This window comes from Panthera onca, chromosome B4, assembly GCF_046562875.1.
Source record: "Panthera onca isolate mPanOnc1 chromosome B4, mPanOnc1 haplotype 2, whole genome shotgun sequence".
In the NCBI taxonomy this organism is placed as follows: Eukaryota; Metazoa; Chordata; class Mammalia; order Carnivora; family Felidae; genus Panthera; species Panthera onca.
The window spans coordinates 66,046,414-66,072,597 of NC_138345.1; the positions used below are offsets into that span (position 1 = coordinate 66,046,414).

A 26,184-nucleotide genomic window follows, 5' to 3' on the forward strand; every position below is an offset into this window, starting at 1 on the left:
ACTCTAACCTCTTTTTTTTTTTTTTTTTTCCTTCCCCTCCTCCATGGGTTTCTGTTAAGTTTCTCAGGATCCACATAAGAGTGAAAACATATGGTATCTGTCTTTCTCTGTATGGCTTATTTCACTTAGCATCACACTCTCCAGTTCCATCCACGTTGCTACAAAGGGGGCCATATTTCGTTCTTTCTCATTGCCATGTAGTACTCCATTGTGTATATAAACCACAATTTCTTTATCCATTCATCAGTTGATGTACATTTAGGCTCTTTCCATAATTTGGCTATTGTTGAGAGCGCTGCTATAAACATTGGGGTACAAGTGCCCCTATGCATCAGTACTCCTGTATCCCTTGGGTAAATTCCTAGCAGTGCTATTGCTGGGTCATAGGGTAGGTCTATTTTTAATTTTCTGAGGAACCTCCACACTGCTTTCCAGAGCGGCTGCACCAATTTGCATTCCCACCAACAGTGCAAGAGGGTTCCCGTTTCTCCACATCCTCACCAGCATCTATAGTCTCCTGATTTGTTCATTTTGGCCACTCTGACTGGTGTGAGGTGATATATGAGTGTGGCTTTGATTTGTATTTCTCTGATAAGGAGCGACGTTGAGCATCTTTTCATGTGCCTGTTGGCCATCCGGATGTCTTCTTTAGAGAAGTGTCTATTCATGTTTTCTGCCCATTTCTTCACTGGGTTATTTGTTTTTCGGGTGTGGAGTTTGGTGAGCTCTTTATAGATTTTGGATACTAGCCCTTTGTCCGATATGTCATTTGCAAATATCTCTTCCTATTCCGTTGGTTGCCTTTTAGTTTTGTCGGTTGTTTCCTTTGCTGTGCAGAAGCTTTTTATCTTCATAAGGTCCCAGTAGTTCATTTTTGCTTTTAATTCCCTTGCCTTTGGGGATGTGTCGAGTAAGAGATTGCTACAGCTGAGGTCAGAGAGGTCTTTTCCTGCTTTCTCCTCTAGTGTTTTGATGGTTTCCTGTCTCACATTCAGGTCCTTTATCCATTTTGAGTTTATTTTTGTGAATGGTGTGAGAAAGTGGTCTAGTTTCAACCTTCTGCATGTTGCTGTCCAGTTCTCCCAGCACCGTTTGTTAAAGAGACTGTCTTTTTTCCATTGGATGTTCTTTCCTGCTTTGTCAAAGATGAGTTGGCCATACGTTTGTGGGTCTAGTTCTGGGGTTTCTATTCTATTCCATTGGTCTATGTGTTGGTTTTTGTGCCAATACCATGCTGTCTTGATGATGACAGCTTTGTAGTAGAGGCTAAAGTCTGGGATTGTGATGCCTCGTGCTTTGGTCTTCTTCTTCAAAATTACTTTGGCTATTCGGGGCCTTTTGTGGTTCCATATGAATTTTAGGATTGCTTGTTCTAGCTTCGAGAAGAATGCTGGTGCAATTTTGATTGGGATTGCATTGAATGTGTAGCTAGCTTTGGGTAGTATTGACATTTTGACAATATTTATTCTTCAAATCCATGAGCAGAGAATGTCTTTCCATTTCTTTATATCTTCTTCAATTACCTTCATAAGCTTTCCATAGTTTTCAGCATACAGATCTTTTACATCTTTGGTTAGATTTATTCCTAGGTATTTTATGCTTCTTGGTGCAATTGTGAATGGGATCAGTTTCTTTATTTGTCTTTCTGTTGCTTCATTGTTAGTGGATAAGAATGCAACTTATTTCTGTACATTGATTTTGTATCCTGCAACTTTGCTGAATTCATGTATCAGTTCTAGCAGACTTTTGGTGGAGTCTATCAGATTTTCCATGTATAATATCATGTCATCTGCAAAAAGCGAAAGCTTGACTTCATCTTTGCCAATTTTGATGCCTTTGATTTCCTTTTGTTGTCTGATTGCTGATGCTAGAACTTCCAACACTACGTTAAACAACAGCGGTGAGAGTGGGCATCCCTGTCGTGTTCCTGATCTCAGGGAAAAAGCTCTCAGTTTTTCCCCATTGAGGATGATGTTAGCTGTGGGCTTTTCATAAATGGCTTTGATGATGTTTAAGTATGTTCCTTCTATCCCGACTTTCTCAAGGGTTTTTATTAAGAAAGGGTACTGGATTTTGTCAAAGGCCTTTTCTGCATCGATTGACAGGATCATATGGTTCTTCTCTTTTCTTTTATTAATGTGATGTATCACGTTGATTGATTTGCGAATGTTGAACCAGCCCTGCATCCCAGGAATGAATCCCACTTGATCATGGTGAATAGTTCTTTTTATATGCTCTTGAATTCGATTTGCTAGTATCTTATTGAGAATTTTTGCATCCATATTCATCACGGATATTGGCCTGTAGTTCTCTTTTTTTACTGGGTCTCTGTCTGGTTTAGGAATCAAAGTAATACTGGCTTCATAGAATGAGTCTGGAAGTTTTCCTTCTCTTTCTATTTCTTGGAATAGCTTGAGAAGGATAGGTATTATCTCTGCTTTAAACATCTGGTAGAACTCCCCTGGGAAGCCATCTGGTCCTGGACTCTTCTTTGTTGGGAGATTTTTGATAACCGATTCAATTTCTTCGCTGGTTATGGGTCTGTTCAAGCTTTCTATTTCCTCCTGATTGAGTTTTGGAAGAGTGTGGATGTTTAGGAATTTGTCCATTTCTTCCAGGTTGTCCAATTTGTTGGCATATAATTTTTCATAGTATTCCCTGATAATTGTTTGTATCTCTGAGGGATTGGTTGTAATCATTCCATTTTCATTCATGATTTTATCTATTTGGGTCATCTCCCTTTTCTTTTTGAGAAGCCTGGCTAGAGGTTTGTCAATTTTGTTTATTTTTTCAAAAAACCAACTCTTGGTTTCGTTGATCTGCTCTACGGTTTTTTTAGATTCTATATTGTTTATTTCTGCTCTGATCTTTATTATTTCTCTTCTTCTGCTGGGTTTAGGCTGCCTTTGCTGTTCTGCTTCTATTTCCTTTAGGTGTGCTGTTAGATTTTGTATTTGGGATTTTTCTTGTTTCTGGAGATAGGCCTGGATTGCGATGTATTTTCCTCTCAGGACTGCCTTCGCTGCGTCCCAAAGCGTTTGGATTGTTGTATTTTCATTTTCGTTTTTTTCCATCTATTTTTTAATTTCTTCTCTAATTGCCTGGTTGACCCACTCATTCGTTAGTAGGGTGTTCTTTAACCTCCATGCTTTTGGAGGTTTTCCAGACTTTTTCCTGTGGTTGATTTCAAGCTTCATAGCATTGTGGTCTGAAAGTATGCATGGTATGATTTCAGTTCTTGTGTACTTATGAAGGGTTGTTTTGTGACCCAGTATATGATCTATCTTGGAGAATGTTCCATGTGCACTTGAGAAGAAAGTATATTCTGTTGCTTTGGGATGCAGAGTTCTAAATATATCTGTCAAGTTCATCTGATCCAATATATCATTCAGCGCCCTTGTTTCTTTATTGACCGTGTGTCTAGATGATCTATCTATTTCTGTAAGTGGGGTGTTAAAATCCCCTGCAATGACCACATTCTTATCAATAAGGTTGCTTATGTTTATGAGTAATTGTTTTCTATATCTGGGGGCTCCGGTATTCGGCGCATAGACATTTATAATTGTTAGCTCTTCCTGGTGGATAGACCCTGTAATTATTATATAATGCCCTTCTTCATCTCTTGTTATAGCCTTTAATTTAAAGTCTAGTTTGTCTGATATAAGTATGGCTACTCCAGCTTTCTTTTGGCTTCCAGTAGCATGATAAATAGTTCTCCATCCCCTCACTCTCAATCTAAAGATGTCCTCAGATCTAAAATGAGTCTCTTGTAGACAGCAAATAGATGGGTCTTGTTTTTTTATCCATTCTGATACCCTGTGTATTTTGGTTGGCGCATTTAATCCATTTACATTCAGTGTTATTATAGAAAGATACGGGTTTAGAGTCATTGTGATGTCTGTATGATTTATGCTTGTAGTGATGTCTCTGGTACTTTGTCTCACAGGATCCCCCTTAGGATCTCTTGTAGGGCTGGTTTAGTGGTGACAAATTCCTTCAGTTTTTGTTTGGGAAGACCTTTATCTCTCCTTCTATTCTAAATGACAGACTTGCTGGATAAAGGATTCTCGGCTGCATATTTTTTCTGTTCAGCACATTAAAGATCTCGTGCCAATTCTTTCTGGCCTGCCAAGTTTCAAAACAGAGATCAGTCACGAGTCTTATAGGTCTCCCTTTATATGTTAGGGCACGTTTACCCCTTGCTGCTTTCAGAATTTTCTCTTTATCCTTGTATTTTGCCAGTTTCACTATGATATGTCGTGCAGAAGATCGATTCAAGTTACGTCTGAAGGGAGTTCTCTGTGCCTCTTGGATTTCAATGCCTTTTTCCTTCCCCAGTTCAGGGAAGTTCTCAGCTATAATTTGTTCAAGTACCCCTTCAGCACCTTTCCCTCTCTCTTCCTCCTCTGGGATACCAATTATGCGTATATTATTTCTTTTTAGTGTATCACTTAGTTCTCTAATTTTCCCCTCATACTCCTGGATTTTTTTTATCTTTTTCTCAGCTTCCTTTTTTTCCATAACTTTATCTTCTAGTTTACCTATTCTCTCCTCTGCCTCTTTAATCCCAGCTGTCGTCGTTTCCATTTTGTTTTGCATTTCATTTAAAGCATTTTTCAGCTCCTCATGACTGTTCCTTAGTCCCTTGATCTCTGTAGCAACAGATTCTCTGTTGTCCTCTATACTGTTTTCAAGCCCAGTGATTAATTTTATGACTATTATTCTAAATTCACTTTCTGTTATATTATTTAAATCCTTTTTGATCAGTTCATTGGCTGTTGTTATTTCCTGGAGATTCTTCTGAGGGGAATTCTTCCGTTTGGTCATTTTGGATAGTCCCTGGAGTGGTGAGGACCTGCAGGGCACTTCCCCTGTGCTGTGGTGTATAACTGGAGCTGGTGGGCGGAGCCGCAGTCAGACCTGATGTCTGCCCCCAGCCCACCGCTGGGGCCACAGTCAGACTGGTGTGTGCCTTCTCTTCCCCTCTCCTAGGGGCGGGATTCACTGTGGGGTGGCGTGGCCCGTCTGGGCTACTTGCACACTGCCAGGCTTGTGGTGCTGGGATCTGGCATATTAGCTGGGGTGGGTAGGCAAGGTGCATGGGGCAGGAGGGGCAGGCTTAGCTCGCTTCTCCTTAGGTGATCCACTTCAGGAGGGGCCGTGTGGCAGCGGGAGGGAGTCAGACCCGCTGCCAGAGGGTTGGCTCCGCAGAAGCACAGCATTGGGTGTTTGCATGGAGCAAGCAAGTTCCCTGGCAGGAACTGGTTCCCTTTGGGATTTTGGCCGGGGGATGGGCGAGGGAGATGGTGCTGCCGAGCGCCTCTGTTCCCCACCAAACAGAGCTCTGTCGTCTGTGGGGGCTCAGCAACTCTCCCTCCCTTTGTCCTCCAGCCTTCCCGCTTTCTGAGCAGAGCTGTTAACTTATGACCTCCCAGATGCTAAGTCGCGCTTGCTGTGGGAACAAACTCCGTCCGGCCCCTCCACTTTTGCAAGCCAGACTCGGGGGCTCTGCTTGGCCAGCAGGCTGCCCCTCTGCCCCGGCTCCCTCCCGCCAGTCCCTGCAGCGCGCACCGCCTCTCCGCCCTTCCTACCCTCTTCCGTGGGCCTCTAGTCTGCGCTTGGCTCTGGAGACTCCGTTCTGCTAGTCTTCTGGAGGTTTTCTGGGTTAGTTAGGCAGGTGTAGGTGGAATCTAAGTGATCAGCAGGACGCGCGATGAGCCCAGTGTCCTCCTAAGCCGCCATCTTCCGGCAATCCTCCATAAACCCCTTTTCGCAAATAACTAATTTAAATAACATTTTAGTGTATGGTAGAACCTGGAAAACTGTGATGGTGAAAAAGTTTGTAAAACCTTATTTGAGGTGAGAGAGAATGCTAATTCCTCTTCAACACAATGTGATATTGTGTTGTTAGCAAGGTAAATGGTTACCTTGCTAAGTATTTTGAAAAGACCAATAACCACCTAGGATCTTCTCCATGAAATTAGAGAAGGGTCTATTAAATGTCCTTAACCAAATGTAGGCATACAAGTCAAGAAGTCACAGTCATTCAAGAGGCTATTAATTCCCTGGGCACATTTTAATTTCCTATTCAATATCTGTAAGATCCAATGACTCTTTCACTTCAGTTCAACTTTATGTGATAGAATTCCTTGAATATTGCCAGATGTCTTCAGGATCATTGGGGATCCCCATGTCACTTTAAGGTGGCAGGCTGGTCTGTCTCATGGATTCTGTCTGACTTGCAAGGAGAAAAAACATGATTATAGCAAGTATTTTCATGTCTTAACTTCTTCTGAGATTCACATCATGAAAAGAGTGGAGATGAAAGAATTTAAAGTCTAGAGGTAATGAAATTAAGGCTCAGAAAGATTACTTGACTTGTTCAAGATCAGAGTGACAATATTATACTTTCATAGATCTAGGCATCTCAATCTCAATATTCTCCACAATAAGTATTTCCACTGAGAGACTAAATACTTTCATGATCATGGACATTTTTATTTTATAAATGCTAACAGGCATGACTATTGTTTTTCACTAATATAACAGATTAGCCCTCTTAAAGGTAACCTTAACCATGTGGGCAAGCTTAACTACCTCTAAAGGAAGAAAATAGTAACAAGTTTCCCTTATGCATTATGATGACGCTATGGGACATGAGGTTGCTTCTACTGATTTTGAAAAATGCATTACAATAGCAGCATAACACATTCCAAAGAACTTCAAATTCATACTTCCCTTCAGTAATTTGATTTTTTGGAAACTGTGAGTCATACATTATGAAGAGCTTTTAGATAAAGTGTAATTACTTAGACGTATAATTATGCTAATAAGGTTAAGGTGAATAATCATGTGTCTAATTACGAAAACAAAACACCACGGGATACTTAAATAAATGACCACATCATCATGTTCCCTTTTTCAGGTGCTTTTAACCTAATCATTCATGTGCATGTGTTCTTTTTAGTCTACCAAGAACGTTAGGTTAAAAAGTTTAAATCATATTTATCTTTAAAAAAACTGTTATATAGATGTTTCTATTTTAAAATTTAATCTTGCTGCCTGATAAAGAACAATGCTTTTTTAAATCTTTATCAACATTAATCTCTATATTAACATACTTACTGATTATATTTCTCCTTCAAATTATTTTAATCAGTTTTGTTGTCTTTTACTGAGTTCTATTTCAGAAATGTATTTTATACACATGCCCTTACTGATCTTAACAACAATGCCAGAACACCAGAACACTGAAATTTAGAAAGCTCATTCAAATCATCACAGTGGCCAAACTGGGATTTGAACCAAATTCCACAGGATTCTAAATTCTGTGGGATTCTTTTAATGACTGCTTTTTAGGTGAAAATACAGGTTATTATTTAGGAGATAACACTGAAGTCCATTGTTTGCCCCTTCAAAACTTTTATAGCATGTGCTTAAACGGTGCTGAGATCTTTGCTTTCATATTTAAAAAAGTATACTTCACAGCTTTTTTTCCCCCTTGTAAAATCCTAAAAGTATGGAAACTCTAAAGTATGTAGCCATTTAGTTGAATTAAATGCTTACTTTCAATGATAAATTTGAACTATAATGATTGGTTGCAGATTTTTCCCTTCTATTCACTCCTAGAATAGTAGGCTTTAGTTACATATTTTTCTTGATTATAACAAGTGTAAATGATATATATTACATAGGTTGTTATGTTATTGTATATCATATATTATTATATTATATAACATCTATATATAATTACACTTAAATTATATATTATTTATATTTTTATATATAATTCTATATTACATAGAATCTTTAAATCTATTTCTCCACTTTTCTAACCACAATCTAGGTAGACTATGTAAATATCTATAGTTTTGGTTTGCTTCCACTAAATTTATTTACATTGAAATGTAATCAGCTGTCTTAAAATATACTTAGTCTTTATTGAGGAGTACATAATGGACAAGCATCATTAAAAAGTCTGTTATGTTTCTGGCTTCTAATTTTACCAACGACCTCTATGATATTTTCTGGTAATATTAAAGTAGGAAAAGACACTTATTAACATTTCTATCTTATATATGGTGAACTTGAAATAGAAGAAAAAAATCGCTAGGTACTTATTCTAGGCCCTACTTGCCACGCATCTCATAGAGAATCAACCAACTAAATTAAACAGAAACTGACAGTCCTGCTTTCAATGTAAGTTGTTTATTTACAAATCAGAGCTGACAGGTTCCTCACAATGAACAAAATGAATAATTTCCATTAAGTTTCTTACCTGTACAATATCCCTCTCGGCATATTTTCCTCTGGAGGAAACTCTTACATCATCTCCATCCAATTCAACCATGGCTTGAAAATAAAATAAGACCATTTATCCAGCGCATTTCAGTCATGTACTAAAACAACACAGGTGATAGGAAATCAAGATGTATGAAGTAGCAACGCATCCTATGTCAGGGCAGAAGGCTTGTGGATCCCATCTCCTCAGTCATTTCTACCACAGAACTTGACTGAGCGCAAATGTTACAAATGAAGGAAGCTAGCCAAGACCTCATGTGACCCTTGAAAAATGGAAGAGCCAGTGTAGTATAGATATATCTCCCCATCCTAGAGGTTCTCAATTCTGGGTTATATGCTTACATGACTGATTGGGCAAGTGATGCTAATCCATTCAACTTTTGTCTTCTTTCTAATTTAAGAAACTTGACAGTAATCACAGAATTACCAGGAACAATTTGAACTCTATTCCCATTGAAACCACAACAAATCCACGGTATGTTAACTAACTTGGATTTAAATTTAAAAAAAGAAAGAAACTACAAAACTGTATATCCAATATATTGCCCAATTTCTACCTTATTAATGGATTTTAAAACAGAGGCATTTGCTCTACCTTATATTGATTGAATAAAGTGTGATTATTCTGAAGTATGATTTTTTTTGTTAGTTAAGAAATAATTTCAACATTACATAGATCAGCTCAGCTGGTATTTGTAAATGCTGTGATGTAATAGAACAGCTGGTAATAAAGTAAAGTAATACTGCAATTAAGAACATTTTCCAGAGTTTATTAAGTTTTCAGTGAGAATTCTCTAAATAATTAATTACATGAGGAATGCTAATTTGTGTTTAAAAGTATAATTCTATTACTGATAATTCATTTCGTATACACATGACATTCACCAGACTCCAGTGACCACTTGCAATTATGTTTGCCTCTTCACCCTCCAAAAACTACAGCTCAGCCAGAACCTTTTCATTATTTTCTTCAGTGTTTGGATAATGCATCTGAGTTAAAAACACTGTTTTAAATTTTTACTTTTATATACATGTTCATTAGTCAGTATCTGGGCTGAAACATTGTTACTGCACATAATTGATAGAGAGCTACCACTCTATAATTTGCTTAGATATACATGTCATAATTTAGTAAAATGTGTATACTATAATTAACTTATTAAAATACAAAATACCTATAAAACATATGAGCAAAGGGAAAAAATAAGAGAGACAAAGCAAGAAACAGATTCTTTATAATAGAGAACAAGCTAATGGTTACCAAATGGGAGGTGGGTGGAGGGATGGGTGAAATAGGTGATGGGGATTAAGGACTGCACCTGTTGTGATGAGCAGAGAGTGACGTATGGAAGTGTTAAATCACTTATTGTAGATCAGAAACTAATATTACACTGTATGTTAACTATATTGGGATTAAAATACTACTACTACTACTACTAATAATAATAATAAATTACCATACAAAATATCTATCTTTCTTCCATACTTATTAGGGATGTAAATAAGAATGTCATGATGCTCAAATACTTTCAATGTTAATTCCTTTGTTTCGGTTTAGTTTTGTTTCAAAATTTTCATGTGACTTCTGAGACATAAATGTTCAATGATGGTGACAACCTGGCAATTGCAGGAAGTTCTCCTTTACTCTCTACTGGGAAACAAGAGTTCAGTGATAATCTGGATGTCATTGTCCATGGTCCCTATGATCTCCATCAGTCTTTGTGTTTCATTCCAATTAAGGAAATGGACAGTCATCCAGATAATAATAACATAGAAGAACAAGATCCTATAAAATAACTCCCACTTTTCAGCACATCCTTTGAATTAAAAAGCTGCTGTTGCAAGAAATGGAGGCTATCTTTTTGAGAGCAAGGAAAAAAGACAGGGCATGAAAGTGGTGGAAGGGTACCATTCACCCTCTAGATTTGCATCTGGTCCACAAGGAGCCTGAGATGGTAAGCCCCACAAGTACTTCTTAGAAAAAAAGGTCTATAAGAGACAGAGATGTACTTCTTTCTAGCTGTGCAAGACACAATGAAACTAGAACCCATCTACTTCTCCCATTCTACTAACTCTGATTAAAGCAGGTAGCCCGATGCTGCTTTAATTTGACTTTTTGCCTTTTAAGGATAAAGAAATCCTGCCTTGAGAAATCTTTCTTCTCAATGACGATGCTTTATGGTGGAGTGACAATGCATTGGGGGAAAAACTACACAGAAAGTTTTAAATTGTTCTCATTAAAAATACAGAAATGAGAAATTTGAATACTTATTAATCTAATAGGTTATTCCCAATTCATCTAACTTCAAAGAATGGATGGCAAGATACTACCTTTCTTGCCCATGCAAATAATGTCCTTCTTGTCAAAAGTGTTTGGATGTTGGATTTAGGTAGTTAACTGATAAAATGTGCAAGATTTAGATTCAGATTGTGCAGGTTTTATCTCAGTCTTTCCTTATGTCAGTTTCTATGTGTAATATTTAAACTTACTCTACAGCAGATTTGGAAGTGCTGAGAGAAAGGCTCTTCTTGACAGGACAGCACAATCTGAATGGAAGTCAAAGATTTTCTATGTGAAACATGAGTATTCTGTCCTTTTCTTGTTAGCCATGGAGAGAAGAGAGGTATTTTGAGAGTAGAGAAAGAAAAATACTTTAGAAAAGCACTTGTGTCTCCTAGAGGAATAGTCTACTTTTCTAGTACTGGCCTCGAAGTTTTCCCATCCTATTAAAACTTCTGTCATGGTGAAAGCACAAGTCAGTTGTCACAGGACCTAATTCCCTGTCCCCATGTTTGCCAGAGGAAAGTATCACTCTAATACCCAGGAAGCAATTCTACTGGGAAGGCAATTTCCCTCTTTGCCTGTAGTCTTCACTCTTTTTTCTACATGGAAAGAGGACTAATTGATTTATGGGATTACTAAAAGGAGAAGGGACTGACTTTGAAATCTCTCTGATTAGGAACAGGCTATCCTCGCTTTGGATGTATTTTTTCCCTGTGGTGTGCTTAATAGACCAGGCTCTACCCTTGCACAGAGGAGGCCTGGAGAGAAGGCTGAGGTCATTTAATCTTGGGAGGAAAATAGTGACAAGTCTGATTTTGTGCAGAGGTTAACCCAAATTCTTCAGTTCTGCATTATTAGTAATAATGCTTATATTGTGGTCTTCATCCGAGGGATTCCTATATATTTTTATTCAGTTTGGGAAGTCAGAGAGGGAAATGATGAATTATCATGCCTCAAACCTTAATAAATAATTCATTGAGAACAAAAGAAATGAAGAAAATAAATAGCTGTGGCAGTTGGATGAGGGAGTACCCAAATAACTATGCCTGCTGCTCTGAATAGAAATATATGACCAGAAATACACGCCAGGAAGGGTCAGTGGCTCTGTATTCACACATGATGTGTGCAGGCTCTTGAGGAACAAGTGAATGAGGTTAGGTCATACACCTAACCTCAGACTTCCACAGGAGTTGGGGAGACCTGGGATGCACCTAGTGAGAGGTGCATCCTTAAGGCAAATGCAAATTAGTAACCGAAGAAGGCATGAGTTATTTTACCCTAGCATTTAGTGAAGTTTGTGAATCACAGTCAATCACTGATTAATGCAGATGATCAAGTACACAAAGCATTAACAAGAAAGATGTCCCTTAGCTTTCCTGACTGCAGAGAGGTTGTCTCAAATTCATGCCTGACATACAATGCAAACAGATGTGAATATTCAAAGACAGAGAAAATATTAGCAGAAGCAGCAGCAGTCAGAGCTAAATGACTTTTGCTTTAGACACTGGAAGATTATAATGAAGCAAAGCATGACCAACCAACCGTGGAATCGAAAGAAAGGATTTCCAGGGTCAGCAATATAACAACTTTGCCTGTGGTGCTTTACCTGAGATGGATAGATCTATACTATCCTTATGGAGGCGGCTCTGGTGGTTAAAGGAGAATCATCCCAGCAATGATGATAGTATAATCAGCCACCTATGTGCTTAAATTAACCTGTAATGTACTAAAGCTTATTCTAAATATTCTAAAATTATTCTCATTTCCAAAGCCCCAAGCTAAATAAAGTCATTGTTAAAGTAAAAACACCTGAACCAGGTGAATGCCATGTGATCATGCAGTTGCCATCTAGCATAGTTGTCTTTGAAAGGAATTCACCAGATGACTGGGAACAAATTATCCTTAAAGAAGTTTACCCAGATCACTAGTTACAAAAACACCAGTCACTTAATTGGCATTTGAACAAGGTCTGAGCCCAAACAGAGAACTACCCAGTAACTCAATTTAGCATAATTTTATAAAGTGTCATTAAATCTCAGATGTTCAGTTCCATTTTCATTTTACATTGCTCTTTCACATGACAGAACTTATATATTTATAAAGCTAATGTCTATCAACTAGCTAGTGTCTGAAAATCCATTAAAGTAGCATATTATGCTTGTGTTAACATCTCTCTTCACAATCTAATGGTTTATTAATTTAGTGCTCATCCTTAAAGGTTTTTAGTGAACCCAGAGTGTGTTTTGCCTTGGGAACAACAACTCCATTTATCACTCTGTCACTCATAAAAAATATTATTTTGGGGTACAAACCATATCTAATGGAGTAGAAACCTACATGTTGAATTAATAGATACTGGAGAGATAAGGCTTAGTCAGAAGACAATCTCTTCTTTTGCTCAACTGAATAGACTTCATCGTGAGATATCTACATTTACGTCTCTATGTACATGGATATTATATACAGATCCACATTCATATTCACATTCTTATATACAAAAAAAGAGTAACAGAAACCTTACAGCATGATGAATCAGTAAATAAATTCCCAAGGAATACTATTAAAATTTTATTACTCACCATCAAATTCTGCTGGTCCAACACCCACTATAATTATTGACATTGGAAGTTTTGAAGCCTTCAAAGAGAATACACAATTGGTTTACAATTAAGAAGTTGACTTCTTAAAAAAAGAATTATAATTTAAGAAGAAAATAATATCCTGTTTTGATATTTTTTTCAGATGTTCACTAAAATAGGTTTGAACACATCACAATAATATGCTTGATTCTACTCATTCTTTTTGAACTAACTGTACATACACTTATTCAGTGGGACATTCTCTGGGAATGACCAGCCTTGGACAATATGAAAAATAAAAAGTATTGCACATCTGCTTTCACTTGCTATTCTCAGCCAACATCTTCCTAAGTTGACTGAGGGTATCTCTGGGCATTTTATTCATGTTTTCTCTCCCATAAAAAATCTTTGAGTTGCTGTAAGGGAAAAATGGTACTATACTTGTGAAAGAGTAGTACCCTACTCTATCCCACTTATACCCAAAGTTAGGGAAAGCAATTTTCATTGTAAATGAGTGAATACAGATGATAATTACAGAAAGTTAGTATTAGAATGATTAATTTATGTATTAAATATCCATGAGATTGTGAGTGATACTGAATATTTGATTCAAAAATATTTGCATATTTTCCCATCATATGTATCACTTAAACAATGTAATCATTTTAAAGAATTTAATGGTCAGAATGTGAGATCCAGCAATAGAGAAAAGGAACACTGTACCAACCACATCTTCAGCATGAAGATCATCAAATTATGAATAATTGGTCCTCAATACATCATGTCTTATTAGTTTAATCCCAAATTATTAAATTCCTATTTTCAAGTGCACACGAATGCCACTGACCAGAACATAAAGGAAATCAAGGTGAATTCAACCCAAGTAATTCTAGTTAAAAAATAACAAATAAATGTGTAAGCCTTACTTCAACTGCTTTTTATGTATGTTTTTTTCAGTAAATGTCTATAATTTTCCCCCCATATGATCCTCCACCAAACAGCTAATTATATATTCCCTATGTTATTAATAATTATGAGCTATGATATGCAAAGCACTCATGAAACCCATTTTCACTAAATGTCAACTTTGTGCCAAATATGTCTAAACTTGGACATGGAAAGGTGAGTAAGATATAATTCTATACAATATAGTCTAGGAGCATGTGGGTGGCTCAGTCAGTTGAGCGTCCAGCTTCAGCTCAGGTCATGATTTCACAGTTCATGTGTTCAACCCTACATTAGGCTTTGCTCTGACAGTGTGGAGCCTGCTTTGGATTCTCTCTCTCTCTCTCTCTCTCTCTCTCTCTCTCTGTCCCTCCCCAATTCATGCCATCTCTCAAAAAAAATAGTCTATAAATATAGATTTTATAGATTATAATCTAATAAAAAGACAAATAATCATAAAAATAAATAATTAGGAATTATACAAGGATGGTTTTTGAATAAAGTCCAGTCCCTTCCAGTTATATAGAAATAAGAATGTCAGTACAGTGCTCCTATAATTGAAATGTAAATATTAAGAAATACTTTGTACAAATTGTAAGATTGTGTACAAGTACATCCAACTAGTAGAGGTGAGCACACTCATGCACATGAAGGTGATGGTATCATCTTATTTTTTTTTTATTCTGGGAGGAAAATAATTTTGTTATAACACAGTTATCCATACTGCTTAGGTTAGTCTTTATGAACTAATGGTACATATACATTTGAGTTTTCTGGATAAGGATAAGAATGCAATCAGTTGCAAAAGCATGAGCATTTTGTTTCACTATTAAGTCAACTAACATTAACTCTTTCAACTTAGGTTGAAAGCACCATGCTGTCACTTAGCCAGCTCGAGACTGAACGATCCCTACTCACATTGACTATGGACTCCTTGGTTTGAGCCATATCCGAGATAACACCATCTGTCACAATCAGGAGCACAAAATACTGGGAACCATCTTTTACGGAAGAAGCATACCTAAAGCAATAAAAAGATAAAGAATACCTCAGAAAATAAAACACCTCCTTTGTATGTGATGGTTGCTAAATATAATCGCAATAGTCAACAAACCTTTAATCTCAAGAAAATATTTAAACTTACATTAGGAATCTATATCATGCAAGCTCTCAATACATTTTTCTGAAATAGCACGCTAGAACACAGCAACATTACTTCATGCCAGCACACAGAAAAGCCTGCCTGCCTTGGAAATTCACTCACTAATAAAAGGTGAGATGGATGAGGGTATGTTTAGCACAAAGGAATGGATATAGCTTTCAGAAACAGATACCCTGGCTAAGCAACATATTATGTATATGATCTTCAGTAAATTACTTGATCTATCTAAACTTTATTTCTTTACCTTTAAAATCAAGATTACACACCTCTGTATTGTTAATACAGAAACCGCATGCATGCTACCCAATATATAATACAGTTTTATAAATGGTATGATTATTATAAAGACAATAATCATAAATGCTTTTTGTTTCGGACTAGACACAGGTAATGATTATACAACATAGTGAATGTGCTGAATATCATCTAACTGTAAACTTCAAAAGTTACTTTTATGTTACGTGAATTTTACCTAAGAAATGCAACAGAAGAAATGCTTTTTGACACATCCATAGTTCAAGTTTTTCTTTTTAATTTTTTTAATGTTTATTTATTTTTCAGAGAGAGAGAGAGAGCATGAAAGGGAGAAGGGCAGAGAGGGAGGGAGACACAGAATCTGAAGCAGGCTCCAGGCTCTGAGCTGTCAGCACAGAGCCCAACATGGAGCTTGAACTCGTGAACCACAAGATCATGACCTAAGTGGAAGTCAGATGCTTAATGGACTGACCCACCCAGGTGACCCCATAATTCAAGTTCTTAATATGTGTTAAATTGATGTAAGATGGGGAAAAGAATACCAAACAAAGACAAAAATTAGGTATGTAATAAGAATATATTCTAGGGGCACGTGGGTGGCTCACTCAGTTAAATGTCTGACTTCTGCTTAGGTCATGATCTCACAGTTTGTGGGTTCAAGCCCCGTGTTGGGCTGTGTGCTGGCACCTCAGGGCTGGAGCCTGCTTTGGATTCTGTGTCTTTCTCTATCCCTCCTCCACTCACGTTCTGTCTCTCTCTCAAAATAAATAAATAAACATTAACGATTTTTTTTAAAAAATGAGTATATTCTAGTTCTTGAAGTTTATCAGAGTTCTCACCAAGTAATACTCAGTAATTTAGAGGTGAATTTTATGCATGTTATGTTTTATTATACCTCTTTTTTCCATTGTGTTCTACCTTCTGGGTATCTAAGTTATATTCTCAACAAGAATACCTTTTTTTTTTTTTAAGACAATGCTTTTATTTTTTTTAAGTTAATTTACTCATTGAGAGAGAGAGAGAGAGAGAGAGAGAGAGAGTGAGTGAGTATCCCAAGCAGGCTCCATACTGCCAGTGCAGAGCCTGACACGGGGCCCGAACTCACCAACTGTGAAATCCTGACCTGAGTGGAAATCAAGAGTTGGACTAAGCCACCCAGGTGCCCCTCAATAAGAATAACTTTTATGATTTTTAGAATATAATTAGTATGCAGGTCATATCTAGTAACAAGCAAGCATTATGGTACTCTTGGGAGATAAACAGTAAATGAGAAGACTTTGGTCGACTTCTGTAAAACTCATTGAATATTTATGTATCATAGAATCACAGAAAGATAGTATCACAGAGAAACTGGGTTCAAGAAAACATCTACTTATTACCAATAAAATTGCTTCATAACCTGAAGTACCCAAAGGAATCAAATTTGAGCAGATCAGGGACAGACAAATCACATATGTCAGGGCAAAACTTATTTCTTGGAGAGCAGAATTAACAACGATATGGACAAGAAAAATGTTTACAACTTTTCCATAGACTAGAGAAACTCATAATTGCTCATGCAGCTAACAAAATGGTAATTTCATAGGCTGATCAAGAGAATACATTAAGTGTCATGTTCACACCCTATAAAAATAGCATTGAACTGGTTCCACAATGTATAGTCAAAACTATTCTCACAATATTGAACAAATGATCTTCTCCATTAAGGAATTTATAAGTTTGATGGTTACACAATCAATGAAAAACAGTCCAAACCAGATTTGAGACTATTCTATTTAATGCTTAGCTTTTTTTCTTACTAAAAGAAGTCAGGTAATCTCTGCCAGGTATTCATTTTTAATTTTTAAATACCCATTATTTTTTAAAAATTTTAATGTTTATTTTTGAGAGAGAGAGAGAGAGAGAGAGAGAGAGAGAGAGAGAGAGAGAATGAGCAGGGGAGGGGCAAATTAGAGAGGGAGACACAGAATCTGAAGCAGGCTCCAGGTTCTGAGCTGTCAGCACAGAGCCCCACGCGGGGCTAATCCATGGACTGTGAGATGATGACCTGAGCAAAGTCAGACGCTTAACCTAGTGAGCCATGCAGGTGCCCCAATACCCATTATTTTTAAAAAGCATTTCTTACTATGTTTCAGAAACAGGGTTTTATATTTCATGAGATTAATGGAAGACTATAAATAGCTTCTGAGTACAAGAATGTAGCTTTTCTGCTCTTCTTACCAAATGATGCTCTTAAAATGGCAAATTTTTACCAGATTCAGAAACAATACAGAAAGTAAAATATTATGCATTTCTATAAATATCATTTCAAGTGGCTTAACTGTCTGAATTTTTTTTTTTTGGTATTTACTTTTTATTTCTCTTCCAACACTTCTGATCACCCATAAAGTCTCAGTTGTTAGTATAGTTTTTCCCCCAGCTTTATTGAGGTATAATTGGTATACAAAAAAACTGCACAGAATTAAGATATATAACTTGATGAGTTTGAACATATTCATAAATTCATGTTACCATCAAAACAATCACAGTAATAAATATACCATTCTTAAATTTTCCTGTGTCCCCTTTATGTGTGTGCACATGGTAAAAAAAATATTAATGCAAAATCTACCCTTTTAACAAAAATTTAAGTGCACAATATCGCATTGTTGCCCATTGGCATAACTTGGCAGTTGTGAATAATGCTACAGACACTTCTTCGAGATCCTGATTTCAGTTTTTTTGGATGTATACTCAGAAGTGGGATTTCTGGTAGCTCTATATTTTTTGAGAAATCTCTATGTTGGCTTTTCATAGCAGCTGCACTAATTTAAAATTCCCACCAACCATGCACAAGGGTTCCAATTTCTTCACATCCTCACCAACACTTACTATCTTTTTGACTTTTTGATAATAGCCATGTACAAGTGTACAAGCCATTTACAAGTGTAAAGTAATGATAGTTCACTGTGGTTCTGATTTGCATTTCCCTGATGATTAGAAATGTTGAGCATTTTGTATATACCTATTGGCCATTTGTATGCCTTCTTTGAAGAAATGTCAGTGCCAGTCCTTTGCCCATTTCTAAAATCAGATTAGTTGCATTTTTGCTATTGAGTTGTATGAGTTCCCTATATATTTTGGAAATGAACCCCTTATCAAATATATAAGTTGCAAATATTTTCTCACACTCTGTAGGTTGTCTTTTCATTATGTTGATGGTTTCTTTTGCTGTGTAGACACTTGTTACTTTGATGTAGTCCCACTTGTCTATTTCTGCTTTTGCTGCTTGTGCTTTTGGTGTCATACCCAAGAAATCATTGCCAAGACAAAGAAATCATTGCCAAGACCAATGTCAAGGTTTTCTCTTTTATTCTAAGAGTTTTATAGTTTCATGTCTTACGTTCAATCAATTTTCAGTTAATTTGTGTGAGTGGTAGTAAAAGGATCCAATTTCATTCTTTTTCATGTGTATATCCAGTTTTCCCAACACCAATTATTGAAGAGATAATTCTTTCCTCATTTTGTATTCTTGGCACTTTTGGCAAAAACCTGCAGGTTTTTGTCTGGGCATCTCTATTCTATTCTATTGGTATAGACGCTTTTTTTATTTCAGTACCTTGCTCTTTTAATTATTGCACCTTTGGAATATGTTTTAAAATCAGACAGTGTGATGCTTGCCTCCAGCTTTGTTCTTTCTCAAGATTGCTTCAGTTATTTAAGGTCCTTTGTGCTTTCACATATATTTTAGGATTGTTTTTTTTTTTATTTCTTCAAGAAATATCATTAAGATTTGGGTAGGGATTGCACGGAATCTGTAGAACACTTTGGGTAGTATGGACATTTACACAATATTAATTTTTCTAATCCATAAATGTGGCATGTCTTTCCATCTATCTGTGTCTGCTTTAATTTTTTCATTGCATTCATTGCATCAATTTTTCATTGATGTTTCATAGTTTTCACTATAAAAGCCTTTCACTTCCTTAAGTTTATGCCTAAGTATTTTATTTTACTTTTTTGGTGCTTTTATAAATGGGATTATTTTCTTAATTTCCTTTTCAGATAGTGTGTTATTTGTTTAGAAATGCAACTTTTTTACAGGTTGATTATGTATCCTGAAACTTTACTGAGTTCATCAGTAAATGGGTTTTTTGTTTTGCTTTATTTTGCTTTGTTTTACTTCCTTCAGTCTTTAGGGTTTTCTACATGTAAGATCACGTCATCTGTAAACAGAGGTAATTTTATTCTTCCTTTATTATTTGGATGACTTTTACTTATTTTTCTTGTCCAATTGCTCTGGCTAAGACTTCCAGAGATATGTTGAATAGACGTGGAAGAATGGGCATCCTTGCTTTGTTCTATATTTTAGAGGAAAGCTTTTACTTTTTGGGTTTTTTTTTAATCATTAAGTATGATGTTAGCTGTGACCTTTATTGTGTTGAGGTAAATTCCTTCTGTACCTAATTTGTTGATAGTTCTTATCAGGAAAGACTGTTGAATTCTATCAATGTTTTTTTCCTATCTTTTGAAATGGTCATGAGATTTTGGTCCCTCATTCTGTTAATGTGTTGTATCATATTTATTGATTTGCATATGTCAAACCATCTTTGCATGCTAGAAATGCATCCTACTTGGTGATGGTGATAATTCGTTGAATGTGCTCTTGTATTCAGTTTGCTAATAATCTGTTGAAGATTTTGACATCCATGTTTATCAAGGATGTTGGTTTGTAGTTTTCTTGTGGTGCCTTTGTCTGACTTTATTATCAGGGTAATGCTGGCTTCATAAAATGAACTTGGAAGTATTTGCTCTTCTATTTTTTTTTTTTTTTTTTTGGGACAGAGAGAGACAGAGCATGAACGGGGGAGGGGCAGAGAGAGAGGGAGACACAGAATCGGAAACAGGCTCCAGGCTCCGAGCCATCAGCCCAGAGCCTGACGCGGGGCTCGAACTCACGGACCGCGAGATCGTGACCTGGCTGAAGTCGGACGCTTAACCGACTGCGCCACCCAGGCGCCCCTCTATTTTTTTTTTTATAACAGTTTAAGAAGAATTGGTATTAATTCTTCTTTAAGTCATTGGTAAGATATGCCTTGTAGCCACTTGGCCCTGAGCCTTTTCTTTGTTGGGAGATTTTTGATAACTGATTCATTCTCCTTATTTGTTATTGGTATGTACATCCTTTCTATTTCTCTTGATGTATTCTTGGTACATCGTATATTTCTAGGAATTTATCCATTTCTTCTAGGTTGTCCAATTTGTTAAAGTACAATTGTTTATAATAATCCCTTATGATATTTTTTATTCCTGTGAAATCAGTTGTAATGTTTTCTCTTTCATTTTTTGAGTCTTGTCTCTTTCCTTTCTTAGTCTAAGGGTTGGTCAGTTTTGTTTATCTTTTCAAAAAAACCAACTCTTAGTTTTGTCAATTTTTTCTATTGTTTTTCTATTCTCTATTTCATTTATTTCTGCTCTAATTATTATTCTTTCCTTCTGCTAACCTGTACTTTTTCTTCTTCTTTTAGTTCCTTTTGGTGTAAAGTTAGATCCTTTAAGATTTTTCTTCTTTATTAACATGCAATATTTATTGCTATAAACTTTCCTCTTAATAGTGCCTTTACAATATTCCGTAAGTTTTGGTATATTGTTCTTTCATTTATCTCAAGATATTCCCCAATTCTTTTTGTATTTTTTTTTTGACTCAGTGGACATTCGAGAGTATGTTGATTTCTATTCATTAATGAATCTTCCTGATTTCTTTTTTTTTTCTACTGTGTTTGCAAAGGAGACTTGGAATTATTTCAATCTTCTTAAATTTATTAAGACTTGCCTTGTGTCCTATAATCTATCCTAGAGAATGTGCTATGTGTGCTTGAAAAGAATATGTATTCTGGAGCTACTGAGTAGAATATTCTGTATATATCTGTTAGGTCCATTTGGTCCAGAGAGGTGCTCAAGTTTGCAGTTTCCTTATTGATCATCTATCTGGATGATGTATTCATTATTAAAAGTGGGGTACTGAAGTCTTCTAATATTATTGTATTAGAGTCTATTTGTCCCTTCATACATGTCAATTTTTTGCTTAGGTGCTTTGATATTGGGTGCATACGTATTTATAATGATTATATCTTCCTGTTGAATTGATACTTTTTAAGAAAAATTTCATTTTAAGATAAATATTTTATTTAAGATATATAACATGATGGTTTGATATATACATAGAGAGTAAAATGATTATTACAATTACGCTAATTAACATATCATCTCCTCACATAGCTCCCATATTTACTATTTTAGCAAATTTCCAGTATTCAATACAGTATTTCACTATAGTCATCATGCAACATATTAGATCTCTAGACTTATTCATCCTACATAATGCAACTCCATATCCTTTGACCAATATCTCTATTTTCCCTACCTCCCTTCTCCTGCTAACCACCATTCTACTTTCTGCTTCTATGTATTAAACTTTTTAAAATTCCACATATAAATGAGATCATGCAGTGATTTTCACTGATCATGCATTTTTCTTCCTAAGTCTTGCTTATTTCACCTAGCATAACATTATGCAGGTTCATCCATGTTGTTGCAAATGGTAGGCTCTCCTTTTTTAAGGCTGAATAATACTTCATGAATATGAACGTTTCTCCCACTATCAGAAAGTAGAGCTTTGCTATGAAATCTTCTATAAGCAGAAATGGTATAAAGTAGAAAAAAAAAGCAAGTACCATTAGCTTATATGGAACTTTTTGAGTGTTGGTTCCCAGACCTAAACAATAGTCTATCTTAGATTTTCTGACACCTTAGGACACATCTTGCTAACAGATGCACAGAATAAGTGGAGATAAAGCACAGATGCTCACAGACATGGTTCAAAGCTAAGGCACCTTGATGATGAGATGCTGAGTGTAGTTCCCAGGGAAGGGGCCTGGTGGCATCACTGTCATGCTCATGATGCACGCTGCCTCTATGACCACTTGCAGTAAAACAAACACTGCAATCTATTTCATAAAAGCAAAAATCTCTGGATTTCTTTTGGTTAGTGGAAACAGATCCTAATATAGGTCTTTTGTAAAAGTGAAGTGGTGTAATGTGAACTTTTGAAAACTTGGAGGAAACCTGTGTATATCAATCAACATATCACATAAACTGACCCTTTTATTATGTAATAACCTTCTTTGGCTCTTGTGCCAGTTTTTGACTTAAAGTCTATCTTCTCTGATAGAGGTACAGCCACCCTCCCTGCTTTCTTTCGGTTACCATGTGCATGGAGTATCTTTTTTCATCCCTTCATTTTTGGCCTATGTATGTCCTTAGATCTAAGTTGAGTTTCTTATAGACAGCATATAGTTGGGACTTGTTTTTTATCCATCCAGCCACTCCATGTCTTTTCATTGCTGAGTTTAATATATTTTCATTTTGGTTTTCTTTTGATTCACCAGAAACTATTTACCTAAGAGAAGGAGAGAATATATTCATACCACCAGAAGAGTTAGGAATAGAACCTGAAGCAGATATAGTAAACCTGGAATTTCTTTGTTGTTTATCTTAAAACTTCATAGGGATTCTGCATTTTACTTTATAATAAACATGTGCTTTTATTAATGTTTTATATTTCTTAACTTTGCTGTAGAAAGATATATGAGCTTATTGTGTGGCTCTCACTACTGCCAGATGCACTAATTTGAAAATAAATTTCATTTTACATAAGAACTATTCAATCTATTTTAGTCTTTATCACCAAAAGCACCATAAATTAATCTTTTAAAACTTGCCATGATTTCTATGGCATTTGCTGTATGCATGGACATATTGTTGCACTTTGCAAGTAAAGCTAAGTTTCAAACAAAATCATATTTTGTGCTACCATTTCTTCTAATTTAGTCCACTTTAAAATATTATAATTTGTGATAAAATAATTGAAATGCTACAGAAACGTGCTAAGTAGAGGCTGATCACATCTCAATCTATCTTCCAGAAGGTAACCCTGATATATACTCTTGCAGATTCAAATTATATTTTAAAGGTATTAAAGAAGCTTGCTGCTTAAAGGAAACTGATGATGAATCCTTCTGTAAATTGCATAATTAAAACTTTTATTATTAAAAGCCTGCTAAATGTCTTTTTTCATATATAGGCAATCCATAATTTATATTTTAATATTACTGTGATAAATCTGAGAGAGAGGTTAACTTTGTCAGGGGTTTGGAATTCAAACGCATTCCCCTGGAGTCTTTTGTCAGGCAACTTTCTGGGATCATGTTTATAAAAGTGCATAAGTGGTTGGTTCAGATTTCTGGGATATTCTTTCAGCTTACTATTGGTTCATAGGAATAAAGAGGGCAACAAGATAAGAAACTGACTCAAGAATGTTTTATTTAGGTAGTTTAATTTTGATATATGCAATGAATTAGATTTTAATACTAATTAAATCTTACTAGTTAAATCTTAATATGTAAATATTTCAATACAAAGTAACAGTAATTTTTATGTTACAAAGTTGTATTTTTGGCAGTGTGATGAAGTGACAGAGTGTGTCCACAACCATATGTAGTTTTGTTGCACTTTCTTTTATGTGCCTTTATCTTTGGAGCACAGCTAAAAGGGCTTAAGTTTATGCAAGGCATCATAACAGTTATCTGGGATAAGATTATTCTGTTAGGGATTTTAGCTCCAGCTCAAATGGCCACTCTTCCATATCCATTTTGTCATCAATAAAATAGGAATAATAACACTACTGACAGCTCATAGAGTTATTGTGAAGATTAAAACAAATATTCCACATGATGGCATTGAGCACATTGTCTGAGACAGACTATGGGTTCAAAACTGAAAATTAATTTTAGTTGATTACCTGCATCTAGCTATCTAGATACAAAAATCTAGTCAGTAGTTAGAAATTGATAGATCCCTCATAGAAACTGAAATATGACAGCCTCAAAACTAGTAACTGGTTAGGCACAAGAAACAGAGGACTAGTAGTTAGGAAATAATGCATATTATTCAAGTCAAGGGAATAGTAAAATTTTCATGATAGCCTGAAAAGATAATTGATACTTTCATTGGTATATTAGTTTATTTTCAAGTTATAAGCTGGTAAAAAATACCAACAAAATATATTTCAAATAACTTAAAGTTATTGAGGTAGAATTCTAGATGAAGAGAAATTTTGAAGATGTAAACAGGAATGTAAAAATAGTAATCGCCATATATCCAAGAGGGCACTGACATTAGTCAGGGGATGAGTAAACTCCACTCTATTACAACCATGTCTCTATAGACACATGATTTCCTTAACATGTTTCTTCCTCCTATTGCTAGTTATTGAGAATTAAACATAGTGTTATAGATATTAGGTGTATTAATAAATTCATACATGGAAAGGATTTCTTTGATTTTAAATTTGTTTTCAGTGTACAACATAACGGTCATGCATTAGTTTTGGTAGGCATGATCGTCTTACATGTTAACTTGGTTAGGCTCTGATAGCCAGTTATCTAGTTCCCGTGAAGCTACTTTGAAGATATAGTTAATATCTACAATTGGATGACTTTAAGTAAATGAGACTATCTCAAAAATGTGGATGGGCTTCATTCAGTCAGTTGAAGGCCTTAACAAAAACGGTTTTCCCAAAGGAAAAGGGATTCTGACTCAAAACTGCAAGAATATCATCCTACCTAAGTTTCCAACCTGCCAGCTTTCCCTACAAATTTCTGATTTGTCAGTGCCTACTATTGCATGAGCCAATTCTTTAAAATAAATTTATCTATATATCTATATTTGTATGTCTTATTAGTTCTGTTTCTCCTGAGGACCCTGCCTCATGCAGTAGGTATCTATCACAATCACATTTTCCATAGGTCATTAAAATAGACTAAGTATTATCATTAACAGTTCCTTCAGTTTTCTATTATAAACTCGCTTATTAAAATGTAGTTATAATGCATGGTATACAGAAAATTCAATTAAACAAATAGGTGTGGATTTATCAGTAAATGCAAAGAATTGGGTTTTATGTTGGTTTATAACATATACATTATAAATTATATTATTATCATAAATATTAAATATAATTTAATTTAAATATAATTTATAACATGGTATTTATATATATGTGTGTGTGTATATATATATTATATATAATTATATATATATGTGTGTGTATACACACACACACACACACACACACACATACATATATATATATAATTAAGTCACAATTCCTGCTTTCAGTGGAGAAAAAAATCTACATGTAACAATTGAGTGGAATCAAATTAGTGAGTGTTTTGATAAAGGTATTCATAAAATGACAATTCATAGCTCAGAAGTAATGATTCTCTATGGCTGAAGTATGGCACATTTGGGAGAATGTGGAGGGAAATGAAAGTGGATGAGTGGTGGTAGTTGGATATTAAAAGTTCTTAAATACCAAACCAAAGTGTTCAAACTTAAACTTGTCACAGGGCACCAATGGATGTTGAGTGGGATTTTTACATTGTCTGAAATGTTATTCCCTAGACAACTCTATGAAAGGAAAACTGGTAAGACAGGAAATTAGAAGCAAGCGGTTGGATAACCTCAGAACATCACAAAGAACTTTCAAGTTTCACAAACATGATGCTTTGGGTGTTAACTCACAATATTGTTATTTCAATATTATCTAAAAAGTCAAT

The 26,184-nt window shown here is 35.6% G+C and overlaps 1 protein-coding gene and 1 long non-coding RNA gene across 2 annotated transcripts in view; one reads left to right on the forward strand and one right to left on the reverse strand.

Moving 5' to 3' along the window:
* The window catches only part of LOC132694530 (uncharacterized), a 65,035-nt gene extending 49,864 nt beyond the window's left edge, over positions 1-15,171 (forward strand). Inside the window, exons 3-4 of the long non-coding RNA XR_009617346.2 lie at positions 8,703-8,776; positions 14,972-15,171. This is a non-coding gene — a long non-coding RNA (uncharacterized LOC132694530). The remainder of the gene's footprint in view (positions 1-8,702; positions 8,777-14,971) is intronic.
* Positions 1-26,184, reverse strand: part of CPNE8 (copine 8) — a 227,183-nt gene that overhangs the window by 7,653 nt on the left and 193,346 nt on the right. The window contains exons 17-19 of the mRNA XM_060657941.3: positions 15,028-15,130; positions 13,165-13,222; positions 8,279-8,352 (exon numbers count right to left, since the gene is read on the reverse strand). Of these exons, the coding sequence (XP_060513924.1) occupies positions 8,279-8,352; positions 13,165-13,222; positions 15,028-15,130 (235 nt within the window). The remainder of the gene's footprint in view (positions 1-8,278; positions 8,353-13,164; positions 13,223-15,027; positions 15,131-26,184) is intronic.